Here is a 21,142-nt window from a genome sequence, read left to right as displayed (position 1 = left end):
TAAGAAAAGGCTAGGAAAACAACAGATAGGGAATCTGCCACCTGGGCGACTGCCCTAAATGCAGATCAGTAGTGACTGATTGATTGATTGATTGATTGATTGATTGATTGATTGATTGATTGATTGATTGATTGATTGATTGATTGATTTATTGATTGGATGCCACAGAAACAAATAATTTGTGGATACCATGTATTTTTATTTCATCATTATATGATTTTTTAAAACTCTGTTCAGCAAAGTATACAGTAATTTTGGATGGTTTGGAGCAGATTCTGCATTTATCCTTCTGGCTCACTGCAAGCCTAATATGTTGTGCTTATGAAGTATTTACCTTCCTCAATAATAAATTCGCTTACACTCCTTAGAATCATAGTGGAAAAAAAAAGTATTTCCTATGTTGAAATTTTAGAATTTTTTTATTATCCTTTACCACATTAAACACTGCATTACACTAATAGTACAACATTCCTTTCAGAACAACCAATCATTGTTAGGGTTTCAAGAAGTGCCTAAGACAAAGGTTAAAATATCAAAATGCAATAAAAGCAAGCTCATGCCCAAGTAATAAAACAACAACAGCAACACTTACCTGTTTGTTCAGGCCAAAATAAACCAGCTTGGTAACAATACAACAATATTTACTAAATTAATTCACCATTTATTTGCAAGAAATGATGTCACACTACAGGATTTAGTACTTGCAATATAATCAAACAATGAAGAACATGATTATTAAGAGTATATAGAGTCTCAATGTAGACAAAAATCACTATATCAATGAATTCATGCTGTGTACTACAAATGATTTCTTCTTTATATGAACATGACATGCTGTGTACAGCGGTAACGGAAAAGACACATCATCATTACATCGTAGGATAAGGGTGTTTCTTTTCTCTGGGGGTGGGGAAGGTAGAATACGAAGGCTATACCAAAAGTTTTTAGTAGCCCATAAACCGTAATTCTGGGGATAATGGGATTCTTTTTATTTGATAGAGCGATGTTTCTCAACCTTGGAACATGTGCGCACCCAACCCCTCCCAGCGGTGGTTCCTCCACATCGCAGGAAGAAAGCACAGGCAGACATGGCGAGTCAGACACGGTGCAAGATGGATCTGTCACACTTTGATTTTCATGCAATGAATTTTTATGATTATAAAAAGAATTTTAGTGCCGAAGAATGCCATTCTTCTCTGCATGTGTTTTTGGTGAGGCTTCCCCTTCTAGGGCCACAGTTCCAAATCGGTTTCACGAGTTTTCAAGGGACCGACAGTCAATTGAAAATGAACCATGTCCTGGTCACCCAGCAACAGCTGTCACTCAGGAAAACATTGATGCTGTGAGGAAAATGATCGAAGAAGATCCACATCTTACATTTCCTGACATTGAAGAGACCCTAAATATTGGGTCCACAGCAGCACAGACCATCGTTCACAATTATTTAGGCCTTACCAAGAGATGTGCCCATTCGGTGCCACATTCTCTGACAGAAAGCCAAAAGGAGGCGAGAGTGGACTGGTGTCGTTTCATGCCAGAAAAATTCAATGGAGAGCAGTCCCAAGACACCTACAATATTGTCACAGGTGATGAAACATACGTCTACCATTATGGCCCTGAATCGAAGAGACAGCCTTTTATGTGGTGGCGAAGTCAGAGCTCTGAAAAGAAGATGATGGCAACTTTTATTTTTTAACAAAAATGGGGCATCTTACCCCTTGACCTTGGACACATGTCGTACATTCAATGCTGAATGATACGTGAATAATTGTCTTCCCAAAGTCCTCGCCACATGGAGGTCACGTGAAGTCCAAGAGTGGGCACCTTCTGCTGTATTATGACAATGCATGTGCGCACAGAGCTGCCAGAACAATGTACTTTTTGGGAAAGGAAAAAGTACGAGTGTTACCAAACCAAAACAAACCAAACCAAACCCTATGGCACTACAGCCCTTGAAGGGCCTTGGCCTACCTAGCGACCGCTGCTCAGCCTAAAGGCCTGCAGATTACGAGGTGTCGTGTGGTCAGCACGACGAATCCTCTTGGCCGTTATTCTTGGCTTTCAAGACCGGGGCCGCTATCTCACCGTCAGATAGCTCCTCAATTCTAATCACGTAGGCTGAGTGGACCTCGAACCAGCCCTCAGGTCCAGGTAAAAATCCCTGATCTGGCCAGGAATCGAACCCGGGGCCTCCGGGTAAGAGGCAGGCACGCTACCCCTACACCACGGGGCTGGCATGAGTGTTACCTCATCCCCCCTATTCACTTAGCACAGAGGGGCGAATGAGGAATGAGTTAGCTGGAAAAAATTTATATTGTCCAATAACGGACCATTTATATCGGTATTACATACCACTTAGTCGAGCAACTCGTCTCCTTTCTCCCAAGTCTTCCATCCCAAACTTTGCAACATTTTTGTAACGCTACTCTTTTGGCGGAAATCACCTAGAACGAATCGAGCTGCTTTCTTTGGATTTTTTTCACAACTCGGATGATTATGATGCTATTCTTTCAGTCTAAGAATTGTGTTAAGTAGTGTCCTTTTGCAAGCTGATCTATTACATTTTGCAAGACTAATACTTTACCAAATTTAATTTGAAATAAGTTATATAAAAAATGAAAACTATAATTTGGAAACCAAGCATGCCAGGGTTTGATGCACGGCCATAGCAGTACGCTATCATTGTGAAATCAACAGCTCAGCAGCCTGCTGGCCCAGCAGGGAACATCATATAATAACACCTATCAGCGGTACTTTGTAACCCCCGTGGCCTCACAAGAAACTCATTTAGTGGTACAATGTATCACTCTGGCAGCCAACATGTTAATTGATCATACCAAGTTTCATTACAATTGAGGCCTTTGAAACATCACATTCCATTTTAAACTGTAGCAACAAATTATGATTTGTTAAATATTGCAATATTATTTTATGGCAGAAAAACGAATATCATTTTTATGATGTAACTGTTCATCCTATAAAGCCAATCTGTCCACTTGTAAGGCACATCCCTCTCATCTGAAGCTGATGCCTCACATCCTACTCAAAATTTTGGCAAAACCTTTATGTTACATGTCATCCAGGTTCTTACTATGCTGACCCACAAGAAAGGTCTAGAAGAGGTCAACCACATTCTGAAGAAAGCATGCATGCAGTATTTGAATTCAAACAAGCACAGTAAACGACTTATGCACTTTCACTGCTGTACAACTACATAAGCCAACATATAAATACCAGCAAGTTCTTCTGAATCAAAAACACCTCCACCAACCTGTATTACAATCTAGGATTCACAAGAAGCAAACAACATACTTTTTCACATAAAAATTTAGATGCACATTTACCAAGAACCATAATTTAATAACATGCACAAAAACAACCCAGACAGCTTGGAACAACACATTTATGAGTTAAACCTATCTTCAGTACTAGCAAGAGAGAAATTATTTGAATCTCAGCTCAGTTATTAGAAAGTTTTGAGTCTACACTTCATAATACATTCATGTCTATTATGTATTTGTTGGTTTTACTATTATAATCATGCTTTATATTTTTGATAACAGAAAGCATTAATATTCTGATGATTATGTACATTTTGTGAACTTGTAATTCTATAAATCACATTTTTACTAAGATTTGTCTTTGCAGCCACCAGATATGGGAAGCAGAAATAAATATATTTCTTTATCTCTGAAAGATGAAATGATTTCAATATTTCAATTTTAGAAATTTCAGTAGAAAGTTTCATGAACTGGCATCATCAGTGATGGTAGGTTAATGTAAACAAAGCAAGAGTTTCCTTCGCAATGCCTGTGTTCGAAAGACACGTTCGTTGAGGTGTCTTATGTTGACAGGTTATTCAGAGATTTAGGTTTTGGAGATTAGTTTATCATTAAATGCACAACACATTTTAAATAATACATATTTTATTACAAATCTATGTCTTTCAATATTATTCATAACTTTAGATTACTTTTATTGTGTGTAAGTTGTATGAAAGTAAAACTTTTCAGGAACTTCAACCAATAAAACAAAAAGAAATTAACTACATAACATCTTTATAATAAATATGATCTTACCTAACAAATAACACCTAAATATTTTCAAGCAGAGTATATTGAATGTTAAAATATTACCTTTAGTGTGAAAAACACTTTCAAATTATGTAATCAAATAATGTATAGTATTATTTAAATTACCATAAAGGAAATAAAACAATTACTGATACAAAATACATTACATTACTTTTTGCAAATATAAACAACATTTTCACACTAAGAAACTTAAATTTCCTCAATCATGTTGCTGACTGTACAAAAGGATTTTTCTCAACTGCACAAACAACAGCAGTCTCTTCTTCAGGAGTGGTAACTGTCTTGATGATGAAGATGCTGTTGTTTAAAGGAGCCTAACATCTAGGTCATCAGATCCAGTAATTGTTGTTTTCATTAATTCGCCTTTCAATGGTCTCGTAGGACTTGCTCACCACCTGCTTGGCAGGTTTCTATCCATCCCAAGGCATTGCATGTGCAATTTATTCTGCATGTATATCTGCCTGGCATATACCAAAAATTTGATCCCTGTTGACTAGCAAAATTACTGGAGCCATGATAGTTCGGGAATAACTGAGCAAGGAAGAGTATTTATTTGTAACTTTATAAAGTGGCAAAGTTAGGGATCTGTGCTGTTTAGAGTAACACTGCCCCCTCCAGCAGGTGGGTGACTTTCCATTTGTTTACACTGACCTACCATCATAGACAATACTGTACAACAAACCATTTCCTGTAACTTTTGTTAGAAGAACAGCTGTATATAGAATTTAAATAAGAAAAGTTTCATATCTGCCAATAATTAGTGGGCACAAAAGGAGCAACATAAGTTAGTCTAAAATTTCCTATAAACAATTTTCTATGCATTTTCTGTACAACTCTAATGATCAGTCAGAAAAAAAAAGAGCTTCCACATGTTAAAAGAACATCTTGAGCATGTGGCCCAAGATGTTTGCACATCCAGCATAGTGTTAAATTAATCTATAGGAAAGAAATAATGTATAAACATTATACAGTATATCAATCACTGTTTACTATGACCACTGTTTTATGTATGATCCTTTGTCTAAAAAGAATATTAAATTAATGAAATAATCACACAGATTATCATTCAACTACATGTTTAACATCACTTATTCTACTGTAGGTCTTAAGAAATATTGGAATTTAGTCTTAAAAAAGAAACTTCTTTATCATGCCAGTATATCTACTGACAAGGTTTGCTCTCATTCAAACACTTATAAATGTTAACCAGATATGCAGGAATTCAATTCCATAAACTACATTCCAGTAGGCTTGGCAGCATTTTCCATTCCAGCAGGCCAAGTGTGGGAATGAACAAGCCTCCTTATGATCTAAGGCTTGTTCTATTATTGTTGAAAGTAATCCCTCTTTATTCTCTTCTGCCGACTTGCAAGGCCTAACAGAGTCGAGGGATTTTCTGTCAGGGTTAACTCCCTTAACCTTTAGCAGTCCCTTACTTCATCTACAAGGCAGCCGATTGTGGATTGGAATGCCCCATCTGCCTACTGCACCGTTCCAAAAGAGCACTGTGAAGTGTTGGCTCAAACTTTTCTCATAATTTTGATTCACATAATTTCTGACAGTTTGGTTATTGTCTCAACAGATAATATAAATAACCTTTCCTTCTTAACTTTTGTTTTCTATCATTTTTATCAAATTGCAGTGATGAACATTAAGTAAGCTACCATTCAGTGTTTTAGAGGCAGTGGTTATGCGAAGGACTCTGCATTACTTCTTATCCTGTAAGCTATGTTTGTCAGAACAGTGGATGACCACAGAATATTCTCTGCATGAGCACCTTCAAGATCTTTGGTGATAACCTGGAAGTAAGATGAGTAATGTGCAACTATTATGGTGATAGTGCTAACCTTGAATAGAATTTCTATTAAGCAATTTCTATTGTTGTCTAGTCAAGGAAAACCTTGCTACATTTATGGAATAGACTGTACAGCAAACAACTCAACACAGAGTGGCCGAGCGTTGGGTGCAGGGAATAACCTGACAGCCTGGGGAGCAAACAAATCCAATTGAATGCATTCTCCTCAGGTGGGAGTATGGGTCCCAAACAGAGGAAATGGTACAAAAGAGTCTGTTCTTCAGGTGAGAAGTAGCTTTCAATGTCTGTTCTTCAGGTGAGGAGCATAATACCTGGAAGAAGGCAGCAGGAGTTTTTAGCACTGAGAATCACTCTACAGGAAATGATTTCAGCAGAGGTCCATTTTTAGAGAACTATGGACGTAGCTGAGTCAACATATATGGTGGTAGTACTGCGGGGAGAAATTACCACTCTAGTCTTCTCGAGGGAAACAGTCATGGTAATACAAAGTAAAGAAAATGCACTTAGTCAGTGGCAGACTTTAAGTGGTCAAATGGTGCTAAGAATCTCCATGACGAATGACCAGAACCAAATGAAACTGTGTAAGAAAGACACCTTGAAGACTGGTACATGGAATGTCAGAATCTTGTACATGTCTGGAAAAATCCATAATGCAATATAGAAAATGCAAAGAATGGCAGTGAATGTACTTGGAATCAGTGAGGCTAGATGGCCTGGATCAGGAACAACTGATGTAAAAGACTTCACTGTGAACTATCCTGGCAATGATTTGCCCCAAAATCTAAATGGTAAGGATAATAGTGAACAAGGAAATAAAGAAATCTCTTATCAACTTCGTCCCATATTCTGACCAAGCAATGCTATTACAACTAAAAGCCGTGCCAAGAAATATATATATATCACTGAAATACCTATATGCCCTAAAAGCTGAAAAATCTGAAACTGAGATTAACAGGTTCTACAGTCATACACAAGCAAACAGGAAATCACAATGGTCATGGGTGATTTTAATGCAAATATGGATAAAGAGGGATATGAAAATTGTATAGGAGAATATGATCTGACAGACTGAAATAAAAATAGGTACTTGCTGGTATGGTAGCATTTTGCCAAGAAGAGAATATGATGATCTCGAATACATGGTCTCACAGGAGACTACACACTTGGGAAGTGCCTCAAGAGGCTCCAAATCATCCAGTCAGAAACCAAATTGAGTATTTTCTTGGTGATAAAAGTTACAGGAATGGTATGTAGAGTGTGAAAACCTACCCTGGGGCAGATGTAGAATCAGACCACAACTCTTTAGCGACGTAGATTTCCTTCTGTCTAGAAAAGATACATCAGAAAGTAAAAAGGAGGCCAAATTTAGTAGCATTGAGAAACCCAGAGAAAAGGTGGGAGGTTACACAAATACACAATAGCAAACTTCAATACCTAAAAGTAAGCAATAAAGAAGAGAAGAGAGAGATCCATCTAGTAAGATGATATCGAAGATCTTTGGAAACAGCTGAAAGCTGCACTGATTATTGCACTGTCCCATACAGAGGAATTAAGAAATTATTCACGTAAGAAGGGCTGGGTAACAGAGGAAATCTTGAACCTGATGAACTTATTACAGAGGTTCTAATATGTAGACCAAAGGAAATATTGTGAAATCAGAAAAACCATGATAAGGAAGATAGTAGAAGCAAAGAAAGCACAGATGTATCAAAGATGTCAAGAAATTTTAGACCTACAGAATACACACAAAATATTCAAATATTAAAAAAGTCAAGAAGGTAACAGGCAATTTTAGAACTAACCCACACGCTCAGCTCTTAAACGAAGCAAAGTACCTGATTTCTAGCTGGGAAGAAATGGAAGAGGAATGGATCAATTATGTCCAGAATCCATTCAGATGTGGAATTGGCACTGTTGCAACAACTAATGATGGAGATTGCAGACCAGAAATCCTGATCTATGGAGTTTGGAGGGGCATAACACTATTAAAAGTATGTGGAGCAGCCAACCCCATTGATATCCATCCTTAAGTCCCAAAACTGATTAACGAAAACAATACTGACTTACTGGTGAACTTATTCAACAGTATATACAAGTCAGGCTACATTCCAGAAGAGTGGGTAAAGTCAGTTTTTATATAGATCTCCATGAAAGCAAATGCCAGCAAATGTAACCATTTCTAACTGATTAGTTTCATGAGCCAAGTTCTTGAATAATAAAATATAAAATAGACCTAAGCTATGAACAATTTGGTTTCCATAAGGGTTTGGTACACAAGAAGTCTTAGTCAGTCTACTGACACTTTTGCAAAAGTTGTCTACATCTACTCTACTTTATATATTATGCTTGTGTTTTTGACTGCATGAAACATCTGATGCACTATTTTTTACACTAAAGAGATAAACAATGAAGACCTGACTTAGGCCTACACCAGGAATCTCTGTCTATAAGGACTAAACACTATGAGACATGGGTGATTCAAATTCAAATTCAAATTCAAATTCTGCTCAGCTTATATTCTGAGCAGATCTTCCAAGGTACACTGCAAGAGGCAAAAGATGGAATTAAGGTTAACTAATGGTAGGCTGATGAATAACTTAAGGTACACAGATGACACTGTAAACTCTGCTGACACCCGGGGGGTCTACAACATCTGATAGACAAGATAGTGACCAAGCATGACACACTTGGATTCAGAATTAACACCAAAAAGACAAAGGTTATGGCCATCAGTAGAACTGAGGTACACTGATTCACTTGAAAATCTATGGCAAACAAGGTGAAAAGGTGCATATGTTTAGGTACCTAGGAAGCTGGACTGAGGAGTAGAACAGGGTTCACTTGATAAGAGATTTTCTCAAGATCTGAGTTACTGGAAGAAAGCGAACAGCAAGAACATGATTCTACTGACACAGTATACATAGATGAACACTGGTTGCCTAATTACAATGGTGTCAGGAAATTGATGACACTAATTCCAGCTCAAAGATATATGTTAAAAAATGAAAAAGAATTTGGTGGCACAAAGTGCCATTCTTGGTCCTGCAAGGGCTTTACCTCCTTATTTACACACAACATACCACACTGCCAAACACTTTACAACCAGCCATAAAACTGGGCCAACTCTACACGTGCAACACAGACTGCATCCGTGATATCGCTTGGGCATGGGGAAAATGGCAGAAGAAAAATAGGAATTAGGGTATTCTGCCCCATCTGTTCTGACAATGTAATTCTCTTTCTCCATAGGAAGTGCTGTTCAATTATTGCAACTGTACATTTCACCACACACATGCCTCTTAAAGTAAATTTTGCAGTGATGTTATATTTGTATCTATTAGAATGTCTCTTAGTTGTTTTATTCTACATGGTATGAAATAATTTCAGTGATGTACTCCTCACAAAAATCAAATAGTCCCAAGAAAACAAAGCTAAACCAAGCTGTTTGTCAACTAACACAATGTCAGTAAGTTATTTTATAGTATTACCCACCATATTCTTATTTTGCTCCAAGATGACATCAATGGGCAGCCGCTCTGCTACCAAGTGAAGATTAAGGATTTCACGCAACTTATTACGATCATTAAGAAGTTTGTTGATGTTGGTGTCGCCCCATGCACTGTTTGATGGAGCAAACAAAGTCAACTCCTTCATGTTGGTAATATTGGTCATGAACTCTCCACCCAAGTCCATTATTACTTCATAAAACTTATACAGAGGGCCATCTTCTTTCTCCTAAAAAAGGAAGATAACCACAGAGTTTAAATACAAGCAATCCAGTGCCCCACACAATAAGGTGGGATAACTATGCAAGCTACTTTAACCCATTATTTTTGGTTACTAAAAATTAAATCATCGTTTTATGACAAAATTTTATTTCTGCAGTTCACAAAGAAGACACTCAATCTTTTAAAGAAGTTCTGCTGATATTAATGAGCAATAAAATGTAAAGTTTGAGATGAATTTTTCATTTCTAGTTTGTATACAATCCGTATCCATGTAATCTCAATGGCACAAATCTTTGCCATTAATATTATTCATTCCCTTGCATAAAATAAATTCATTCCTTTTACCTAAATAATTTCTACATGAAACTTGCTTCTTATTTTCAGAGATTTTCATGATTCGTTTGGGTGATATCTATTAACAATTACATTAATAACAAACTTTCAAGTGCTATATGCATTTTCTTTCAACCTCTGAACTAGGGTGACCAAAAATAATAATATCTCATCAATCTTTAATATTATTTAAGAGTTTTAAAAATCATGATGTAAGTGGTGATGAAATTTAGAAGGATACAATCATTTTAAAAGAATAATCATGTATGGAATAAAATAAACATTTCTAAAGCAGTTTTTCATGGGTAATTAGCCTGATCTTTAGTAAACTGTCTGTTATTATACTGTACCATCACATCATGGCTAAATAGTGCTGTGGCCTTTGGTCACAGGGGTCCCGGGTTCGATTCCAGGTAGGGTCAGGAATTTTAACCATCATTGGTTAATTTCTCTGGCACGGGGGCTGGGTGTATGTGTTGTCTTCATCATAATTTCATCCTCATGACGACACGCAGGTTGCCTACGGGTGTCAAATCAAAAGACCTGCACCTGGTGAGCCGAACCCGTCCTGGGATCTCCCGGCACTAAAAGCCATACGCCATTTCATTTTTATCACATCAAGTTTTGGAAGCTTTGTTCCAGCCATGGTAAACATATCTAGCAATGTCAAGATCATCATTTGGTGTTCACACACAATTTACTCTATAAATTTAGGGAAATCAAATGAATGGCATTAGTGTAACTGTATTTTGTGATATCTCCACTGCTCTGCAGTTGCCAGTGTCTAACAATTCTATGTTCAGTTAGATAGTGCTTTCATGATTATCAGTTTCAAATAGAGACTTTTACTGAATTATGTTCTGAAGGTAAGAGCTGAAGAACTATCATTTTTCTTTCTAGCATCTCTGATTTCTTGTTTTGTCATATTTTAGCACCCAAGTATATGTTTATATTCTTGGAGATGGTTGATCTTCACAATGCAGATTACTACCGAGAGTCTAAACATGACTTAGAACAGTGAATAAATAAAGTAAAATGCACCATTTAATCAAACATTTCCTTTCTTTTCAATTTTCTTTCAATTTCTTTGTTTTGTTACATACATCTCAGAAATGTTTTAAATCAATCAAATCAAAATGCCTTATCGGAATCTGAACGTGGGCGACCTAGTCAGTACCCCCAGCTAGACCAAGGAACACTGACAAGGCATCCTGAGCTGGAGCTCACTTGTAGTATGCTGGGCAGTTCTTCTGCTCCTCCTCATGCGAAGAGCATGTGGGTTACACAGCCAAGTGGTAACCATCATGCCCAACATAGCTAACTTTTGAGACCTAATGGGATCCCGTGTTTTAACATTGCTACTGTTTGCTTTAAATCAACAGATTTCTTAACACAGAGACTTATATTTTTCTTAAATCAGGCAACTGAATATGCCTAGGGTTTAAGTTTTAAATTGTAGTTTATTATGCAATCAATGTACTGAAAAGTCATATGATTAATAATAATTCCTTTAATAGATGCATTAATGTCGACATTCATTACTAATGACATTGATAAAATACAACTCCAATTTGCAACTTTTCATCTAGCATCCCACAGTGGAATACATGGCACTTATAAGGCTAAAAATAGGTATTTACCAATTTTATTTCCGGAGAGATGTAGCAAATTTGACATTAAAATATTAATTGTGTATTACAAAAGGGGTTTTATACTAATATTCATTCATATTACATTGATCTCCTATAATATTGTCAGAATTATGAACAATGCCTTCCCCTGAATAGTATTACCATATCAGTCAACCTGTTACAGTAGTATTCCATACTACTCAAAACTTGCTGATGGCATCGATCAGTAAATGTAGCTATAAGTTAAAAATAAAAACAGTAAAATGGTCATGTGATAAGAAGAGAAATTACATCAATCCTCAGAAAATCAAAGCACGATCTTGTTAGAATTCACTTCAAGTTTCTAACTGTTGTTCACCACAGATCATAAAATCCACAATTACGATTTCTTTATACGAAGGATCCAGAAACTTATGGACAAGGAAACTACTAAAACACATCTAAACTGCAATTTGACAAGCAGATAATTCAATATAATTTTAATATCACCAGAAATTTATAGAAAAATTGAGATGCATTACACATTCAATAAATAATGAATGTTCAATATTTAAGTTTGTATATAAACACAGAGCAAGATTAATGATCAAACCAAAATTCATTTTAAGAGATGAGGAATGAGATATTTCACTACTTTCCATTTTTTTTTGTTTATGAAGCAGAACCAAAGAACCATTCAGTCATATTTCTTTCATTGGTTCAACATGAAGGACTTGGTTAAAAATTGATAAGAAAGAAATATTGGGACTGTCTTTAATCTAGCTCTGATTGTTTGCAGAAATCATAAAATCCAGCAGAAATTACATAATACTGAATAGCATGACAGAATCAAAAAACACAATAAATATAAAACACTTAACAAAAAAGGATCAAACACTACTACACACTACTGCTGGGCCCAGAATTCTACGCTCGTGGGCCACAAGGAGCACATTCTCTCACTCACCTTGCATTTTCATTTCTTTGTCACATTTTGCTTAGGAAACTCTATCAATTTTATAACAAAAGCAAACAATATGTATTTTATATACAGGTGACAATTTTAATAATGGATCTGAAATATATTACACATGACTGGACATGAAAAATAAAACATAAAAAATGAATGTGAAAACACTGAAGGATAAAGCAATTTGACAAAGCTTTACACTTTCAGAAATTATAACAGAATAAAATATATTTTCAGGCCAATTAATTCAGCAATAACTCCCAGGTTACACACTGCAATCACTTTTAACTCTTAGGCTGTGTTGTAGAGCTTGTTACATGATTCTTTTTTTATCAGTATGTTGATATGACTCGAGCCTGGAGCCAAGAGTGACTGGCAATGGCCATAAAAACACAGAGGCGAGAGAGTTCTGGACCCTGTACAAGGCCGGTCGCTGTAGGATGGCAAGCCGATAAGCAAACGCAAGCAGTAGGAACTGGCATGTCTATTGTTTGATATCTGTGAACTATCTGATAAAGCATCACTCTTTACACCTAATTAGAATAATTTGAGAAAACTGCAGATAGAAAGCATTTATGATGCTATATATATATATTTAATATGTATAATATTTACACAGAATCATAGCAATGGTTAAAAAAGTAAAAATAAAAGAAGGATAATTCAATTTGCTCTAAAATAAGTAACTATCTTGGATACAAATTTATCCAAGCCCAAATAAAATAATGACAAGTTGTTATCTTTAAAAAGAGCAAAATACTATTTCATTTGTTTCAGGCAAAGCTAATTGTTTTATGAATAAATTGGCAGCAAAGGGCTGTAATGGTAATAAAAGGAAAAAGTTAATATTACATACCAATTTGGTTCAATGAAGCAGTAAAACAACACATAAGAAGCCGAAGTAATCCGTTGCAGAGAAATGGTCTATTATTACAAATTTTCTTAGAAGTTTAGCAACTGCTATCATCCAAAAAAACAAAAAAAGATTTCTACAAAGAATAATCAGAAATGCAATGAGATCATTAACATGGTGGACTAACAGAGGGAGAACCACAATATTTCTGTAAAAGAAAATGAGCATCTTTGACTGTGGATACAGCTGATCTAATAGCAGGGTTTAATTAGAAGAATAACAATTCGCTAACCAAAATGTAAAAGGATATGCTGAGCACAAACTTTTAAATATCCTGAGCACAAGAAAAGTCGCTGAAAATAACAACAGTCCCAGAAAGATTGTAAGATGACTTCCACATAAAAAATGCTACAAAATAGAGTTGTATTTGCTTGGTGTTTAAAGGGGCCTAACATCTAAGGTCACTGCCCAGAGTTGTGTTTATATGAGCTAGTAAAGTAATGATAATTTGAAGAAGTGACAAGTCAAATTATCTGAAATGGACTTAAGACTTTATGTAAGAGCTTTGGCTTTTGTAAAAGCTTGTAGCCAGGCTGTAAACGTAGGTTTCTGATCTAAACGGAAATGTTCTCTTGTTTTCTTCTCAAGAACTAACATTTCTTTAACCACCACAAGAACAGCAAAGAACTAAGATAATTCAGTAACTTATAGGTCAGCAAACTGGAAAAAATTGCCAATGATTTTGCTATTACTTATTCTATGTAAGTATACCTATTCTTATACAAGAATTGGTAGTGATTTCAAAGCAATTTCTTTGTAATGACTAGATTGACTAACTGAATAATTTCAATAACAAATTCTTGATTAATGACCAGATCTTCAAGCCTGTCTTCACAGAGTAGCACAGAGGCTGTACTGCTTGGGTTAGCAGTCCATAGACTGGTTTGATGAAGTTCTCAATGCCACTCTATTCTGGGAAAAGCTATCCATTATGGCATAACTAAGCCAATATCTATCCTGACCTGTTTTTCATATTACTGGTGATCATTCCCTACCATTCTTATCCTTTACACTTCCATCTATGTAAAACCAGTTGAACAAGTCTTGGATATCTCAGGATGTGTGCTGTCAATCTAACTAATCTCCTGTCTGAATTTCACCTAATTATTCTTCTGTCATTGACTTGATTCAGTATCTTATTTTCTTTTTTCATTTGTAATTCAATCTACTCAACTCATCTTCAACATTCTTCTATGATACCAAGCCAATATTCTCTTTCTTTCTGCACCAGTTATTGTTTTTATTTCACTTTAATTCAGTACTACAATGCATCAGACTTCTTCAAAAAAGCCTTTTAACATGCATATCTCTGATAGGTGTGTACAAATTTCTCTTCTTCATAAAATTCTTCCTTGCTTGGGCTTCTCTGCATTCTTCTTCTCATTCACTGTAGGACTCCTTTTTTATACTTCCAATCTTGTCTTAAGGCAATTGCTATAATTGGATTTCAACCGCCTAGTTGTCATCCAGTCATCACTTCCATGGTCTGCTAATATTCGTCTTATATTCCCACAGTCTCCTTGGGATCCATCTGTCAGTGTCTTGTTGAGCCATATGTCAAACCTACTAAAGTTTTAATATGACCCCCACTCTCTAGCACATCATTCACTTGTGTTCTTCTGACCTGATCTTATTTCTGAGGCCCACACCCAGCATGTTTCTTCATCACATGTTGTGTGTGAATTTGCCTTCATTAGAGTTACAGTTTCTAAGTTGTGTATCTCTCTCTCTCTTGGTCTTTAGGCTAACTGGTATATCCTTCCTTATTGGTAAAAAGAAATTCAAGGACGAAGGTGAACTTTGTACTGATAGGGAAAGTAATGTGATTCTTTTGCTTTATTTAGAATTATATAGAACAGGGTTCTCCAAATGGTGGACTCTCGTCCAGATCTGGACACTGATGTCTTTTCCCCCTCTCCCCACTGGACCTGCATAGTGAATAATGTCAAAAGTAAGAAAGAGAGGAAAAAATACAATTAACAACAGTAAAAATCTTAAGAGAATAATGTACAACTTAAATGTTCTCTGGCCTAAAACAATATTTACTCTATATAGCATTACTGAATTTTAAAACAGGTTTCCTATTTGCTCTACAGACGGCAACAAGTGTTTATTGACCGAGCTCGATAGCTGCAGTCGTTTAAGTGCAGCCAGTATCCAGTATTCGGGAGATAGTAGGTTCGAACCCCACTATCGGCAGCCCTGAAGATGGTTTTCCGTGGTTTCCCATTTTCACACCAGGCAAATGCTGGGGCTGTACCTTAATTAAGGCCACGGCCGCTTCCTTCCCACTCCTAGCCCTTTCCTCTCCCGTCGTCGCCGTAAGACCTATCTGTGTCGGTGCGACGTAAAGCAACTAGCAAAAAAAAAAAAAAAAGTGTTTATTGTGATTTTTCTCTAGACTGTGGCCTCTTCCCTGCCTCAATTAGTAGTTGGCTGCTCCTTGCTCTGTACACAAATGTAAAAACAATGCATTCCTTATACATCCGTTTTCAATTATTTCAGTGAACTTTTGTTTCATGAGTGGCTAAAAGAGATGTAAAGTGAATTCTGAAAACTGCATCTTCAAGCCTGAATGGGAACTCCAATAATTCTTCATTTTGCCTGAATGTACACACGCAAAACACACATATTCAATATGCAATCAGATAATTGCTTTGATTAAAAGTGGGAATTTAAAGCAGCATTTCAACAGTAAGCATTTTAGTCATGAACAATAATTTCCACTTGTAAGTGATGTAACAACTACATGGAAGGTTAAACTGCTGAAGGTTTCATCAGAGAATGTTTAAGGATGTATGAGATGAATTATCACATAACAGGAGAAGGCAAAACAGGCATCTTTAAAAGTATCCTAAATTTTAGGTAGGGAAAAATGTTCACATGACAGCTCAGAAACTGTGAAAGGATGCTTTTTTCTTTACGTGGTCTGCACATAATTTCCAGTGATGCAAAAGTGATTGAAGTCATGAAAAGTATACCGCTCTCTGCTGCTACAAATATGTCCAGGGTAGAATAGTTACCAATGGATGTTTGTATTAAAGTCTAGCAGGAAATGACTTATGCTTCTGTGTACTCTATGGCTCTGGATGAATCTTCAGATAGGACTGACTGCACTCAACTGTGTGTATATATATTTTAATGGTGTTTGATTTGAGCAAGAATTGCTTGCCTTCACGGCTATTAAACGCAGGTGTGCAAAAATATATTGGGTAGTATGTGCCATTATGTCAGAGTATGATATGCAATGGGAAAATCTGTTATCAGTGGCAAGAGATGGAGCTTATACCATGTAAAGAGAAAAGAATGACCTGGTACATAATATTTAAAATCAAAATGGTAATGTGTTTTGCTATTACCTAATTAATGAAACTGCAGTAAGCTTCTCCTGAATTGTGTGATGTTATGAGTACAGTCACTCGTATGGTTAATCTTTTACATGAGAGATCATCGACACGTTGACTTTTCAATCCACTTCCATAGCATAATGGGTAGTGTTATTAGCTGCCGTCCTCAGGGGCCCGGGTTCAATTCCTGGTACCGCCAGAAATTTAAAATTGACAGGAGGGCTGGTACGTGATTGAAATGGTACATACAGCTCATCTCCCTTACGGGTGTGCCTGAAAAGAGCTGCACCACCTTTGGATGAGGACACGAGTTTACTTATTTACTTTTCAGAATCTACCTTGAGGAACTTGGTGCCATGCATACAAATCATTTGCTTCACAACAATGTTGGCTGACTTAGAAAACACACTTTCTAGATTCTTTGAACTGAAAGACAAAATCAGAAGTTATCTTGATGGCTGTGACATTAAGACAGTAACCAGAAACATCAATTCATCCACTTCCTCAATGATGAAGAATCAATCCAGCAGGTTGCTTTCTTGAGCGAAATGTTTTATCACTTAAATAATTGTACCACTATTTTACAGGGACCAGAAAAATTGGTACAGGAACTGCATGATGCATTATGACTCTTTTTTAAGCTAAGTTAGGTCTCTTTATTCAAGACTTGAAGTAGGAAATAATTTAATTTTCCCAAACTTTGTTCTGTATCTTATAACAAAACTTTGTTGCAAAAATTGTCATACTAAAGAGAGAATTTGATGAATAACTGAAGTAGTCCAACAAATTGGAAGACATTTTTCAGGCTATGGTGAGATCCTTTTCCATTGGTTCTCTAGGAGAATGGTGAGCCAAAGCAACTGAATTGTGGAACTTATACAAAGTAGTATTATAGATTGAACTGCTACAGCTGCAGATGACAGAAAAAAGGGCAGAGGAAGATGATGTCATTTTGGCTCTCTTCTTCATAGAGACTCATACCCTAACTTGCACAAGGTAAAACAATGATTTCATTTCCAATATAAATTTCCTGACAAACATTTTCGAATCCAGAATAACTCATGAATATTTGAGGGAATGCGTACTCATTTCTAGAACTTCATACAGTCCAGACTTTGAAAATATTTCAAAAAATGAGACAAGTCACTTCTCTCACTGATGAAGTTGGATAGGTGACTTGTATAGGTATCAACAAATTAATCTAAAAAGCCACCTAATCGATACTTTATTTCTTTTGCCTTTGGCAAACTTAAAAATACATTAACAAACACAGTACATGTTTCGACCACTAAAGGCAAAAGAAATAAAGTATCGATTAGGTGACTTTTTAGATTAATTTGTTGATTATACTCATCGATACGGCCATGAAGTGGACAGCTTGCAATTGTATAGGTATTTCAAATGTGCCTATTGTCACTGAATTTAAAATACCATGTGAATGTATTGTATGTAAACACTTCACTGGTTGAAATTTAAGAAATGCATGGAAATACAGTGATAATTGATACTAATATACAGTATATGATATTTACTTTCTTTCTGTAATTATTATATGGAGTAACCAATCATCATAAGCAAGACTAAGACCTGTCTTACTTAACCAAATATTTGGATTCCAGAGTGCGCTTTGTTCTAGAATGTTACCTATAATATATTTTGGTAAAAAGTGTACAGTATTTTCAAAACAAGTGAATTATATATATAAACATTACTTATTTCCTGTCATAACTTGAATGAGTTCTTTGCGCTTGCCTTAAGTGAAATTCCACTTTCTTTACAGTCACTTTTCCTACTATTTCTAAACCATACACTTAAGAGTTTTGAATACATTACATTCATTAACGTACTGTATTCACTCTAATATGAGCTTCTAAGCTTTATATTCTTTGCCTTAAAATACTTTTGCTGAATAATAGGATGAACAAGATTTTATTCCACTCTCAGTTTGTATTTTAGCAAAGGGCATAAGGTCATATGAACATGAACTTTCTAATGAGATGCAATTTTTCAGGTGATGATTCCACCCAGCAGTCACAAGATTTAAACCCTGTGTGGCAATGAAGGCTGAGACTGTGCAGGGCTGGCAGATGATGACAATACAGGCAGAGCATTGACAATGTGGGTGGGCCAGTAGTGAGGAAAAGAATAACTTTAGCAAATTGTTGAGCTTGCCATAAGAAAGCTCCTAGAAGAAGCTGGAAGCTGATTAGCAATGAAGAATGCACCCACAATAATCTGGAAGTGGAAACTAAAAGAATCTTCTGCATAAAGAGCAAATTCATTTCAGTTTGGAGTGAGTCTTGTGTGCATCAATCGACGGTGAACAAGATGGTCACAAGTCTGTGATGAGTGTTTCACTGAAGTGTGAGTACGTTAGATGGCTGTGCAGAGTTCTGTGCAATTTGTTAATGGTGAAGTGAACTGTTCTGATTGACAATGCACTGTGGAGGCTATGTTGGAGAACAGGAGTTTGACATACCAGAGAGAGAGAGAGAGAGAGAGAGAGAGAGAGAGAGAGAGAGAGAGAGAGAGAGAGAGTAAAACTGTGCTGGGATGAGAACTTAAAATATGAGTGACGTTAACTGTAAACACTAGTTTAATATAAAGGATCATAAAGCATGCTATGTATCTGAGTATTGATTTTAGTTTTACGGAGCCTGGTAACTCCCCACAACTGGTGTCAGAAATGGAAGTTAATTGGTAGCCTGTTTCAGTACTAGGACATTCCTAGAATAATTAACAAGATAGAGTCTGGCTTCCAGGCCCTCTTAGGTAAGCTCTCTGCAATGGAGACACTACTTGAGTTCATTAAGACTGAACTTAAAGGTAGTCAGGATGAACTTTTAATGCCAGCCAGGATGAAACTAAAGCCAAGTTGAATGAACTTAAGGGTGGGAAGTACAAGTTAGAGGAGGAGGTGTACACTCTTGAAGTAAAATTAAAAAGTATCACTATGCAGAACATTAGTGAAATGGTAGAAAAACAGTTCAAGGCAATACTTCCAGTTGTGAAGTCCAGTGTACGAAACTTTACGCAAGAGAGAAATGGTCAATGAATAGTTCAAGGAAATTCCTCAGATTGTGAAGTCTAATGATCATTACTTGAGAAAATAATTGAATGAAGTGGGAAAACAGTTTGAGCTAATACCTCAGATTGAGTCTGGTGTTCAAGACTTGAGGGGAGAGATGAGTACTCTACAGGAGAGAAGCCAGACTGGGCCAACTATCAGCAATAGCAGTATCAGCATCACAAAAATGAAATACCCGCAGCGTGATGGGAGCAGATCATGTATGACGTTCTGGGCCAAACGTAATGGGTAGGCACCAGGGAGAGGGCCATACAACTCACTCCCGGGCTGCATGGATGAACGATAGACTTGTTGGGTCGTTTTTACGTTGAGAGGCGCTGTGGGGCGCTCAGGGAACTCTACAGGACTCTCAGCTGTCATCTGGCTACCGAATTCAGCTGAAGAAGAGGATACAATGCACAGGTGAAATGCTGCAGAAATTTGCCACAAAGGTAGAACAACTGGCCCACAAGGTGTCACATAGCTCACACCATGGCATGTACAGGAGGAGGCTGTCTACACCATTATCAACAGGATTTCTGACACTGAGATCCACCAACACCTAATGCTTAGAGTGGGAAACATTGCCTTGAGGATGGCCTCACCATCAGTTTGCAGATGGAAGCAGAAAAGATGACAGCAATTTCGGTGTCACTGGTTAGGGTATGAGTTGTCAGGGATGAAATGAACCCAGAGATCAGCTTGATCACCACCAGAGTGAAGCTCAATGTTGCTGGGATGCCAAGGTTCCAGTCGAATCATCTCTTAGCAATGCAGAGAGTATTGCCATCTGAGGATGGTCTGCCGGCAGCAGGTACGAGCCGTCAGGGGAGAACAGAACCTGGAGGTCCACTCATCACCATCGGAGCAATGCTCGCCACCATCAGGATGCTGATGCTCCTGAGGAATCATCTGATGGGAATGTGGTGAGTGTGTTGATCAGAGGAAGGACTGACAGCAGGAGTAAGCCCCTTCACATGCACGTAGGTAGGGGAAACAAGTAGTTTAATCTAGACTGGCAGCTACCAAACATAGACTTTACCCGGCCAGGATACTCGTGCTAGTTCGAAGCTGCATGTTGGTATAAATATTCAATGTGATTCATGGGACCAACAAAAGCATTGCAACACTGCCGCCCTATCCAGGAGACCATGAACTAAGAACTGCATCCACTATCGGAAGGTTGAGAGGTAGGCCGGAACAATGGACATCTGAGATGTGGCAGTGGAAGATTGGGACTGTGCTGTCCAGAGGAAGGAACAGC

General features: G+C 37.0%; 1 protein-coding gene across 1 annotated transcript in view; it reads right to left on the bottom strand.

Moving 5' to 3' along the window:
• Window positions 1-21,142, bottom strand: part of Fas1 (fasciclin 1) — a 219,556-nt gene that overhangs the window by 57,267 nt on the left and 141,147 nt on the right. The window contains exon 8 of the mRNA XM_068226527.1: window positions 9,403-9,645. Within this exon, the coding sequence (XP_068082628.1) occupies window positions 9,403-9,645 (243 nt within the window). The remainder of the gene's footprint in view (window positions 1-9,402; window positions 9,646-21,142) is intronic.

The sequence above is a fragment of the Anabrus simplex genome, chromosome 1 (assembly GCF_040414725.1).
Source record: "Anabrus simplex isolate iqAnaSimp1 chromosome 1, ASM4041472v1, whole genome shotgun sequence".
Classification (NCBI taxonomy): Eukaryota; Metazoa; Arthropoda; class Insecta; order Orthoptera; family Tettigoniidae; genus Anabrus; species Anabrus simplex.
This window is presented reverse-complemented; position numbering and strand designations above follow the sequence as displayed.